Source organism: Dermacentor silvarum, chromosome 6, assembly GCF_013339745.2.
Source record: "Dermacentor silvarum isolate Dsil-2018 chromosome 6, BIME_Dsil_1.4, whole genome shotgun sequence".
Lineage (NCBI taxonomy): Eukaryota > Metazoa > Arthropoda > Arachnida > Ixodida > Ixodidae > Dermacentor > Dermacentor silvarum.
Window position 1 is genome coordinate 107,613,725 of NC_051159.1, and position 11,948 is coordinate 107,625,672.

Consider the following 11,948-nt stretch of genomic DNA (forward strand, 5'->3'; position numbering starts at 1 on the left):
TCGAAAGCTGCGTAAGCCAATGTTGATGCAAATGATCAAGCCACAGGTGTCCTCTGTATCATATTTTCGTTGTCGCGCTTCCGCTCCTACGATAGATCACGCCAGACTTTAATACCAGCGCGGAAAGAGGTTCCAAATAAAGACGAAGTGATGCAACGAAGGCGCAGTCTCATGACAGGAGTAAGAGGAGCGAATCTTTTCCACACCAAAAAACGCACTGGCGGGCATTCAAATAAGCGGCCCGTCTTTTTACCAAACCACAAACGATCCATAGAGCTGCCTTGAGACTACATTCGCGGAACTTGGAGAATATACAGACGCGCCCGCGACGAATTCCTAATTTAGGCTGTTGCTGCAAAACACAATGGGCTCTAGGCTTAAACGGTCGCCGACGCGGGAGCGACAAGAAAAACGAGCCTCGCTCGTTAGAGCGACAATCGTGAAAATTTACACAGGCGACAAACGCGCGCGCTATCTCTCGCGGCAAGAAGTTAGAGGCGAAAGGGGCTAAAGCAGAAAGAACTCAAAGGGAGGGCGTTGTCTCGTTATACCGAGGACCTCCGAGCTAACTCGCGAGAGAAAGCCGAGCAAGCCTAAAGCGAGAAGTCTCCGTATTCCAAGCGATACGAAATCTCGGAGGGTTCCTTCTAATTGCGGGTGAGACGCCCACTCCGGCGAATAGGAACGCAACAGGCGGCAGCTGTACCCAGGGGATCATATAGACGATGCCGGATTACCAAGTGGGATGGAGAGGGCAATGTATGGGGGGGTAAGGGGGGAGGCATGGCACAGTGTGTCCCATCCTCTTAGGAAACAACAAAAAATAAACGATAACACCCGGGAAGAAAGCGAGGAGAGGGAGAAATATATTATGGGAGAGAGAGAGATAGTGCCATAGTGGCTACGCACCACAACCCAACCACACCGTCTCGCACGATTTCTTAGGGCTTAACACTAAGAAAAGGGAAAAGAAGGTAGCGTCGCATTTACGTGGCGTAGCGTGATCGGTGTACACTTAGGTCGCACGGGATTTGGAGAGCTAGCATGGCACACGCGTTAATTGTACGGGCTTCTCGGCTTGATAACTCAGCGCGTGGAAAGGCACGGAGATATCGGCAATAACGTTCGCCTCTACTTCGCGACACCGCAATCGACGCGTTATTTCTGCTCTTCTTTGTCACTGCTATTACTATTTTTTATGCAGTGACATACTTCATTACTGCACTATCCAGCTCTTATCGGTCCTGCGAGCTCGTGCCGGCTCTGACCAGCCTCCAACATTTTCAACGAGTAGAAGGAGGCATTACCAGAGAACCAAAGAGTTTATGACAATGAGAATTGCGGAAGTTTGAGATAAACATATATAGAACATCACATGTCGCTTAGGAGCCGTTAAATGTGGTAAAAGCGAAGTACTGTCGTGAGGAACACTTCAGAAAACTTCCAAACTTCTAGCCGGGTGACACGGGGTCTCCCCTGCGTCTTCCCTGGACCTAAATAAAGTTATTTCACTCACTCACTTCGAAGCAGGAAACTTTACAAGAGGGTAGAGTCGTTTCTCGGGGGAGGGGGGTGTCACGGCAATTCCAAATGAAAGCCTATAAAAAAAAAGCATGTTCGTGACGCCTGCGGCATTAAGGATGTTCCACATGCGCCGCCTAGGTTTTGAGTGGTGGCGCTGGCTAACACTCCCAGGTTTAGTTCTAGTTGTAAGAACATAAATACCCCAGAAAGTGGATGGGAAAACGGCGCCGCGGTAACTCAATGGTGAGAGCATCGCACGCGCAATGCGATGACGTGGGTTCATTTCCCACCTGCGGCCAGTTGGTTTTTTCATCCATTTTCATTCATTTATAATTTCTTTAATTCAATTAGTAAGTACAACTAATTTCCTCTATGTTGTCTTTGATGTCATTGTTTGTTGGCTTCTTATGATATGACTAATAAAAATCGGGCCCCTCGTTTCCCTTTCTTCTCGTTCATTACATGACGGGGGCTCGAATCCGGCAACGTTGATGCCTTCAGGTAGCATATGTGGGTTTATTGACCAGTTGCATGCACCCAAAAAGATCACGTGCTCGTGACTCCCGCGGCAGAAAGGATGTTCTACATCTGCCGCCATGGTTTGTGAGTGGTGGCGCTGGCTAACACTCCCAGGGTTAGTTCTAGTTGTAAAACATAAATACCCCAGAAAGTGGATGGGAAAACGGCTATATATATATATATATATATTGTAAAGGAACAGAGACACAGACACAGGACCCGTTCCTGAGCCGGCTGTTCTATTTCCCTTCTTCCTCGTCTTCTTCTCGTTCGCCCCCTAGCCCCGGCGTCCTAGCGCCCGAGCCCAAGTGTATATCTTCATCTTCTTTACAATATATATATATATATATATATATATATATATATATATATATATCCGTAAATCATTATTTATGTATTTCATGAGTTATTTGTTTATTTCCTTACTTCTTTAGTTCTTTTTGCTGACTCATACCAGCGCGAGCAGCTCAGTCGATTTGCGCTGGGCCTACCGACGGGGGTAATTTCCCGTGACAATATTATCTTACTATGACTATAAACATAGCAACATATATCTCACAGTGTCACTGTGTTATGAATTACGTCACTGCAGATTAATTACATGCGCAGGGGAATATCTTTTGCAAAAATTATCAAAACCATTAATTCACTAATTAAACTAATTACATCCATTATTTATTTGTTCAGGAATTCCCCTAAAGACCCGCAGATGAGGGTAGTACATGGGGGGCGGGGGAGGGGGGAAGAACTGATGCAACTTATCAATGATATACACAATTATACAATTAGCAGCATTTTATCACCTACAATAGCTTGTACAGAACACATATATTTTTTTAAAAAAAACATTACGAGGTGTCAGGATCAATGGAAAGACTGACTGAGAAAGCACTAGAGAATAATAAAGCTCTGCTTATCACATAATGGGACATGGAAAACTGTGATAATAAAACATGGCGTATAACAAAATAAATGTAACGCGCAAATAATAAATACAGGGACGTGCCAAGTGACAGTAATTTAATGTACACATGAACACAAGTATACATGCTTTCACCTGACGACAAGTGAAACTTCGAGATGAATCGCTAAGAATTTATTCGTCTTTGTTCAATGCGCCTGTTGGTTCTTACAAACATCACGCTACACCTTTATATTAGGAAGCTCAAAGAATTTGTCATGAAACTTTAGGCCCTTTAGGCCCTTTAGGGCCTTTAGGCCCTTTCATTTCTGACATTCGACTGTTTTGAGAAAGACACAATTTTCACATGGCGCCTCACACCAGTGCCATGCCATCTAAATATCGACACTAACAGTCGGAATTACCGAGGTTTATTTACGTGCTGGAGATTAATCACCATAAGTTGAACCATTTCTGAAAGTAAAAGCACTCAACCGCTCTAGCGAAACTTCGCGAGGCTTGCACACCGCTCAAATTAACGACGACGAACACATTTTAGAAAAAAAAAATGAATCTGCTTTTTTCAAAGCAGCCGATCCAAATCGCAGAAAAAGATCCGTGTTACCTATGATTGGTACGTTGGTTGAAAGATTTTAGCGCTGCATTTCGCTATAGTTACCTCAGTATATAAAACATTCAGACGTCCCGAGTTTGCGGATAGCGCTCCGGCGTTCTAGTCCACTTTCCCATACCGACTCGTTTCTTCCCGTTGCTCACACACACACACCATTGTTTGCCTTCCTTCTACCATGCAGGCCGTTAACCGGAGGGGTCGGCTATTCTGGTGGTGTTTCAGCGATGCTACGGTGCTCTCTCCATCAGGCGTGAACAAGAGTAGGTGAGGGACGGGAAAGCCGAATGTAATCCATTTAGCGCGCAGCTGTTCGCTCATGCGCCAACGACGCAGTCAGGTGGAAATGCCGTTATTCGTAGGGCGCCTTCGCACACACACACGTTCAAGCGCTGCAGCTATTCGACCGAAAAAGGCGCCCCCCTGACGCCACGCGAATTCACACGCGTGTCGACGAGATTAGCGCCGCGAGCACACGACGCTCGTTATTTCCTGTTTCTCGCACGCCGCAGTTGCAATGCGTGCTACGTCGCGCATGTGAGCTCAATGACAGGAACGCCAGTGACATTGTTTCGTTTTCTTTTTCCTTTTAACCTCACGAGAGAATGTGTTTGAAAGGATCTCAGTTAATTCTGCACCTGCGTGACATCGGTCTGCCAAGTGCCTCTTGCGACGGTTTTGAATCCTTGATAGCTTAGAAAGCTCATTTGAGTGCGACATTCTTCCGAGCCTCGCTATCAAATATGTTTCCTATTTATGCGAACTATAATGTGTGCAATTTCACGCAGATTCCTAAAAAATTATATTATTATTATTAATCTGAACAAAACAGTAATTTTTCTGGAACACGTATCTTTATCACTAAATTTTGAAGCGCTTTTCCAACAAGCGTCAATGACAGAATAACACGCTCGACAACGTATACTGAACGCGCGTTCGGTGCGATCGCGAGCAAAACGCCGACGCCGTCAACAACAGTTCTGCGCGTTGTTTGTGTGACCGCACACAACCGCTGTCAAAACGCTGGTGTGAGCGCCAGCAGCAGCGAGCGAAGGTTCATGCGGTCTATCGCTTCAACGGAAACTGAGCGGCGAAAGCACAGCACATACAAAGGTAGGAGCCACGTTGCAGATCGCTTTCGAGATACGGTGCGCGCGACCGGCCGGCGCCGCGCAAAGTAGAAGTTGCACACAGATCAGAAGCCGCAACCCCTCCCTCCCGCGCTGCCTTCCCGCTGTCCTCCTTTCGCGCGGGAAATTGAGTCACCAGTTCCCCTTGCGCCCACTCGCAAGATACGCATTTGGTTCCGCAGCTAAACGTCGCCTCCCCTCCCTCCCTCCCGTCCCCCCACGGCCTTTGCTCTCCGCCGTGCGTTAGCTCCCCGTGAAAGCGCTAGCCCCTCTCGCGCTTTCACTCGCACATGCAGCATACGGCCAATGAGAGTTTTGTAGCGATAGCTACATTACGCCAGGTTTTCGTCTCTTCGCCTTCGCCGCACTTTGAGCCATGGCCGCACTGTGACGTCACACCACGGCCCTCGATTCTCCAGCAACTCGGCTCGTCGCGGTCGCCGCGCGGCCACCGCTCTTGCCGTTGGTAGCCGTTGGGCGCTCGCCGCGCCCTCTGTGTGACGTCTCACCACAGGCCTCTATGCTCCGGCAACTAGCCTCGTCGCGGTCGCCGCGCGGCCAGCGCTCCTGCCGATGGTTTTACCCGTTGGTTGACCACAACGTCACTCCTTTCTTAGTCTAGTGGGAAACCACCAAGTTTAATAACAACATGTCTAACTACAAGCGAAGCCTAAGCGCAGCCGGGGGTCTGTAGCTGTCGCTACTGCTTCGGTGTCCGCGATGTCCACCGACTAGCTGATGTTCGGGGTAATTTTACTGACTATAGTTGTGAAGTTCACGTGGTATGCGATGCGTTTACCGGCAGTTCTCTCTCGATAAGTCCCACCCATATTTTGTTGGTCGACATTTGATTTCCTCCGACGCGCCCCTGAATTTGCGTGGAGCAACGCCTCGTCATCTCTCGCTGACAGTGGCCACATATGAGCGTCCACCGCCATGGGCGTCTTGCGCTGGAGATTGAGGTATAGTAGCGGCGCCTGGTGGCGGCGAGAGAAGTTATATCTGGGTAGTACCAGCTTGGGTAGTATTGAGCCCTGGCTGTGGCAAAGCACGTTTCTATCCCGAGTTTTACGTCGATTCGCACTTTTTTCGGCCCTGTTGCGAGTGCGAAAAGGCTCGTCACTTCTCAGAGACCACACCGGCCACGCTGCGAGCTGGCCGCAGCCTAGTTTAACGAAAACGGACTCTTCGTGTGCCGTGGGACGTAATGCTAGAAGCAGAAGACATCGGCGACGCCGATCCGGAGAGAGACCTAGCTCAGCCGCGAAAAAGCGTCACCGTCATTACTGCTGCGTCGTGAGCTGCCACGAGCACAAAAAGGCCTGAATCCCAACATCGGATTCTACCGTTTTCTTTCGGCGTCACAAAGTGGAGCATCGGGCGCGCTGGATAACTTCACTACCCCACGAGCAGCACAGGTGCTCATCCTTCGCCTCAAGCCAGCACGTTGAGGCAGCGCCGCAAGGTAGTATTGATTACAGCACATCGATGTTCGAGCGCTGTCATTAAAAGCTACATCAAGCGAGCAGCGCACGAGCTCGCGCTGCAACGCGATTCGCACGTAGTACGTTACTGCGAGCTCATATGCATTGTATCAGTTATTTATCAGTTGCTAAAGGGACAGATGGCCGTTACTACAGCGCAGGCATGACTACTTGTTTAGCGGCATGCAGTCAACAAATATTGCAGGAGGCCCGCCATTTCGCGACATGCTGAAGGAGCGGTGCCGTCGCGGCGCGTACGATCGTGCGCTCGAGCAATTCGTACATCGCGGCAAGCTGAAAGACATCTGCCGTCGCGGCGCGTACCGTCGTGCGCTCGAGCAGTTCCGTACACATGATGTCTGCTTATAGCTGCTGTGAATTCATTTATAGCAAGCATTTCCTCGCGTTTGTGCGCCTGAATCTAGCAGCGTGCAAACCTTACCTGAAGTTCAACTTCGTGCGTGACTCGCTTCGAACTTGCGATTGACACCGCGCTAAAACTTCGCCCCTTATTTCTTGAGCGGCGTACATGTATTCGGCGTTGCATAATTTTTTGCCTTTACGCAGCGTGCCACCCCTGAAAAAAATCTTCCCCGCCCGATATTCGCTGCAAGCCGTGGTACAACACAACCGAAAGTGGCGGGTCCATATTGTAAATGTGCTTTCCGAAGCAGACGACCGAGCTTGGTATACTACGCAGTTTCAGATTGAGGGCGCTTTTTAGCACCATTTTTGCTGCGCCCCCTGGGCAACGCAGAAGCCCCATAGTCGTTGGTGTGCGGCCAATGCCAGCGGGTGAAATTGGACTGAGACACCGCGACTCCAGCTGGTCATTTTCTACCATGTTCATCGGCCACGGTGATATTGTCTGTCCGCCGACACCGTCCTCGCCGCCACCGTTCTTGCCAACACCGTTCTTGCCAACACCGTTCTTGCCAACACCGTTCTTGCCAACACCGTTCTTGCCAACACCGTTCTTGCCAACACCGTTCTTGCCAACACCGTTCTTGCCAACACCGTTCTTGCCGCCACTGTGCCGTGGCGGACCTGAACAAAACTCATGCGAGCCCTGGCCACACTGAAGAGTTGGTACCCGTTACCACGGAGGGTCCAGCCACCACTCCGCCACTGCGGCGAAGTAATCGCACTCGCAGACCTCCCGGCAAGTACACCGCTGAAAACTACAGACATAATGCCTAGTACCAAGCTTTTTCATTAACATCTGTTTTGTTAAGAAGGGCAGAGTGGTCTGTAACCACCAAAAGCAAGCACGTGATCTTGACTTCTGTGCATTCATAGCGCGCCTTATATAAGCAGCGCATTATTTGGCATAAACATGCATTAGTTTCTACGTTCAACCACTGTGCTGGCGTGTACGCCTCGACGGCGAAGAAACAGTACGGTCCACGTATACCGATTTACTCGCCGAAGCAGCTAGACACGGCGCACTTTCGGACGCTTGGTGTCGCGCGCATACGAACCACTGCCTACCAAAAATCATATCAAGGGACATACAGTGAAGCTGCAGAAAAAGAACAGGAAAATTCATCTTTAAGTTTAAATAAAATGTAGAAATAATCAGGTAAAATGAAATGGAAATGATGTAGGTCCGGTTCCGACCTGCAGCAAGTTATCTTTTCGTACACTTTCATTTGCATTTATCCGATTATTTCTCCATTTCAATTAAACAGAATTAACTTCCCCTATGCTCGCTCGGACTTCAATGTATGTCATGTTGTATCACTATGACTGTTAAAAAATCGAGCCCCTCGGATCCCCCCAACCTAAGACCCATGTTCTAAGAGCACGAGTGAACGCGGTCTGTGCGCAAGCCGCTGACTCCGCGAATGGCATGGTTGACTCCGTGAATGGCCTTGGTTCTTCTTGACCTAGGGACCTCCGTCGAAAGACCCATTGATGGACTTCATCAATCTTGTAAAACTAAGCGTTGCTCGTTTTACGACAGCCTAAGTTTAAAATATTCTCTGGCAACCCTTCACTCAAAGACAGAGATGCCGCAATCACTCGAGCCTTAACTAGTACACGCGATGGCATACACGTTAAAAATATACACAACAGTTACACTTAAACAAATTTAGTCGCGCGAATAACGGTCTGGGCCGTGTGAAGCTTCTTCAGGGTGAAATACGTTCACCAGCGCGCTCAAGTGCGCTTATCATACAAGAAAAGTTGTTACCCACTTTACTTCGTAAGGAAAAAAAGGGGGGATTAATAAAACGGTGGCACGAAAAGAGCGACCGTCTGAAGCAGCGATGCTTCGCTCTTCTTGTTGTTCGAACAGCGGAAGATGACTACCCGCAGGACGCTGTGTACAGTGCAGACCTCGCTTAAAAGAAATAAATACAAACTTTTCTTCCCCTTGCCACAAGCTTCTTTTTCCCGGCAAGGAAGTTTTCATGGTGTGGGCGGAAGCAGCGGAGGCAGCATCGGAGCGATTAGCTAGAAGATGGCAAGGAGAAAAGGGGAAATACGGATGTGTTAGAGTTAAGGACGCTGACCATGAAAGGCTTCGGAAAAGGGAGAAGCGAGTAGCAAAACAAGCTATCCGGGAAGCTGGCAGGGCGTCCTTCGCGGTATACGCACCACTCAGCGCCGACCCGTAAAACGCGGCGCAACCCGCTGCCCGTCCGGGACATCGATTTCCGATGTGCTTTAGCCTCCGTACGCTGGCCCCATTTGTCAGGGCCTGTTTGGCAGGCCAGAATAGCACGGCGTCGCGTACGCCTGTACACGCGCCCATATACAACGCCTGCCCAAAGCGCGCTGCTTTCGTCTAATGGCTGCCACAGCACGGCTGCTGCATGGCCACCCGACCCCCCTCAGCTTTGTCCGAGAAAGTGCTTCCCCTCCGACGCCTGTCCCGTGACCTCGCCACTCAGACACACAGGGCGACAGCCAAAGTTGAAGCCGACGGCTATGACCGTAGAAATGAATGCGGCGAAAAACCCTCTTTCGTAGTTTGGCCCGCGCCCACCTATGCTCTCTTCTAAACCCTTGACGTTGAAGCAGTCACTGCCGCTGAGTCCACTTAAGTCCCGATGTCCTCTGGAAGGGGCTTTCTCTCCCTTCATTGTTGCTATATGCTTCAGTGTTGCTCGATGTGCCATCGCCCTCATATTCATCGAGAGGTTCCAAAAATGGCGAGCGCGTTTTCTCGGCGGCGCCGCAAGCATACGCGTACATCGGGCATAATTTGCATTGCCACCACCAAGTGGCCGACGGAACCTTATTTTGGCGTTACTTGGCCGGGCAAGCAAAGCGGATTACTCGTGTGAATAGTCTATACACGTGGATATAGAAGAAGCGGTTGCGCTCGCAGCTTGTTATTAAAAGGTGTCCTGTTGTGTCAGCCAGGAACAATGACGCGCCATAATAGGCACGATCGAAGTGGCAACGTAGCTGAAGTCGACTAACTGGAAGCCCTCGCTGCGAGGACACAACCAAAGGTGTTCCTGAGGCGCGATGTGGATTCGACGTCTCTCGGGCTTACTCCATTATGTCCGGGTGGCATCACGAGTGCGCAAAGTGCGCAATGTCCAAAAATTGACAAAAACGTTCTTATTTGAAATTTACGGACAGGCTTCATCCAAAGTGTAAGGAAGTGGCCGCCATAAATTTTTATATTCACAATAAGGAGACATAGCGTTAGTGTCAGGGTTAACCGCCAATACAAAACATTGTTTTACGCATTGAAGCACAAACGTAACTGGAACGCCAATACATTTCGCCGCAAAGTTCGGAAATCTGTAGCGCCCACCGACGCCCCAGCGTGGAGCGCTTTGTTCGGCGCTCTCAGCCGGTGCCTTGGCGCCGGCTATCAAAGAAAGAGAAAACTAAAGAAGCGCAGCGCGTGCTCGAGGCGCAAGCTCGGCACGCGCAGTGTGGTTCTAAAAGCCAGCCACGCTGGTCGTCGCAGCCCCGTCGCTCGGCTCGCCGCCTTCGCCCTTCTGATCAGGGACGACGGCACGGCTCGTACAGCCGCCGTCACGTCCCTCCTACATTGGTGACCCGAGAGAACGCGCGTTCCACCGAGCGACACGCTGCCATGGCTCACTGGCCGGAGCCGCAGTTCGACCCACCACTGCCGCCGTTCTCGTCCAGCTACGTCGGCGCATGGTTCGCTCAGTTTGAGGCGGCTCTGGAGCTGAACCAAATCTGGATCCTGGAGTTCAAGCACGCGGTACTCCTCGACGTCCTGCCGCTTGCTCTCCAGCTCCACCTCGGCGTTCCATCGCCTGGCCCGCGCCCGTACGACGAACTGCGGCAGCGCGTGCTCGACTTCTTCGGTGCTGTCTACCACCCTCTACCAGAGGTAGACCGCGCGGTGCGCGAGTCATCTCTGCCAGCGTCCTCACCGCCAGCACCAGACGCGTCTGCTCCTGCGCCCGTTAGACTCCATCAGGCAAGCCTTCCTCCCTCGACTTGCCCCGATACCGTCTTGGCGACCACCCGATGCGCTACCGCACAGTCCCCGGCCTCCGGCTCTCTCCAGGGGTCTCTTTCGTGCGAGTACGCGCACAATGTTGTCGCCGAGGGTATCGTCACGACCATGACACCGGCCACGTCACCGCCTTTCTCGCCCCCAACGGTGGCAGGCGACAGTGGAGACCTCGCCGACCCAACGCCGGCTACCGTGCCCCACGCCATCGGGTCTGTCTCCAACGCCATCGCTCCTGCAACAACGGCACCCGACCCTTCCACGCGGTCTGCTGAGCCGGTCTCCGAGGCGGCGCGCGAGCTCGGCACCGCGCCGATCCCACTGCCTCCGACTCTGCCGGCTACCACCACCGCGGATACGGGTCACGACCTTCTGCGACACCCGACAACGAACGGTCCATATCTCCAGCGGTCAGCGCAGTCTTCAGCGCAGTTGGTACAGGTCATTCCACCTACCCAGCCCACCCGGGTCTTCACCTGTGCTGCCTCGACGGACGTTCGTGCCTCGTCGCTGAGCGCTTCACGGCTTCGACCCGCTTCCGGCTTTTGCGATGGACCGAGGGAACCACCGGACATTCCTGCGGACCTTGACCCCCTTTTTCCTGGCCAGCCCGTGGCTTACTCGCGATGCACCCCATCGTTAGCTCTGCCGGATCGTGTTCGCCTCCCGACAGGCTGCGCCGCGTCCACCTGCAAGGCACGCGTCGTGGCCTGTCCAGGGCTTCGACTCCATTGCTCGTGCACGCATCCTACACGTCATGCAACGGTGCGGTCTGTGATACGCCTCCGGCAACGCGTGCGCTGGCACCGTCGACGCACCCTTCGCCTTACACGCCTCCCCCTTCCTCATTCTTCCAGAGACATGTGGCGTCCGTCAAATCAGCGGGTAGACGCACTCCTGCCAACAGCGTCCGTTCCGCGAGTCCCTCGCCCGTTGAGGAGCACCCAGTGCCGCCCGCCTGAGTGGTGGTGGCGACCCGATGCCTTCACGTTGACGACTCGGACTGGCCATGGACACTTTTCAATCAGGACTCAACTGGCTCGCCATTTCGACGTTCCGTCTGGGCGGGGGGCCCTGTAGCGCCCACCGACGCCGCAGCGCGGAGCGCTTTGTTCGGCGCTCTCAGCCGGTGCCTTGGCGCCGGCTATCAAAGAAAGAGAAAAATAAAGAAGCGCAGCGCGTGCTCGAGGCGCAAGCTCGGCACGCGCAGTGTGGTTCTAAAAGCCAGCCACGCTGGTCGTCGCAGCCCCGTCGCTCGGCTCGCCGCCTTCGCCCTTCTGATCAGGGACGATGGCACGGC

General features: G+C 52.1%; 1 protein-coding gene and 1 non-coding gene across 2 annotated transcripts in view; one reads left to right on the forward strand and one right to left on the reverse strand.

Moving 5' to 3' along the window:
* The window catches only part of LOC119456814 (spidroin-1-like), a 17,026-nt gene extending 5,803 nt beyond the window's left edge, over positions 1-11,223 (reverse strand). The window contains exons 1-2 of the mRNA XM_037718632.1: positions 11,104-11,223; positions 7,031-7,267 (exon numbers count right to left, since the gene is read on the reverse strand). Coding sequence (XP_037574560.1) covers positions 7,031-7,267; positions 11,104-11,223 — 357 coding nt within the window. The remainder of the gene's footprint in view (positions 1-7,030; positions 7,268-11,103) is intronic.
* On the forward strand, positions 1,751-1,822 carry Trnaa-cgc (transfer RNA alanine (anticodon CGC)). The gene has a single exon. It is a non-coding gene; the product is annotated as a tRNA-Ala (tRNA).
* Positions 11,224-11,948: the final 725 nt, after the last annotated feature.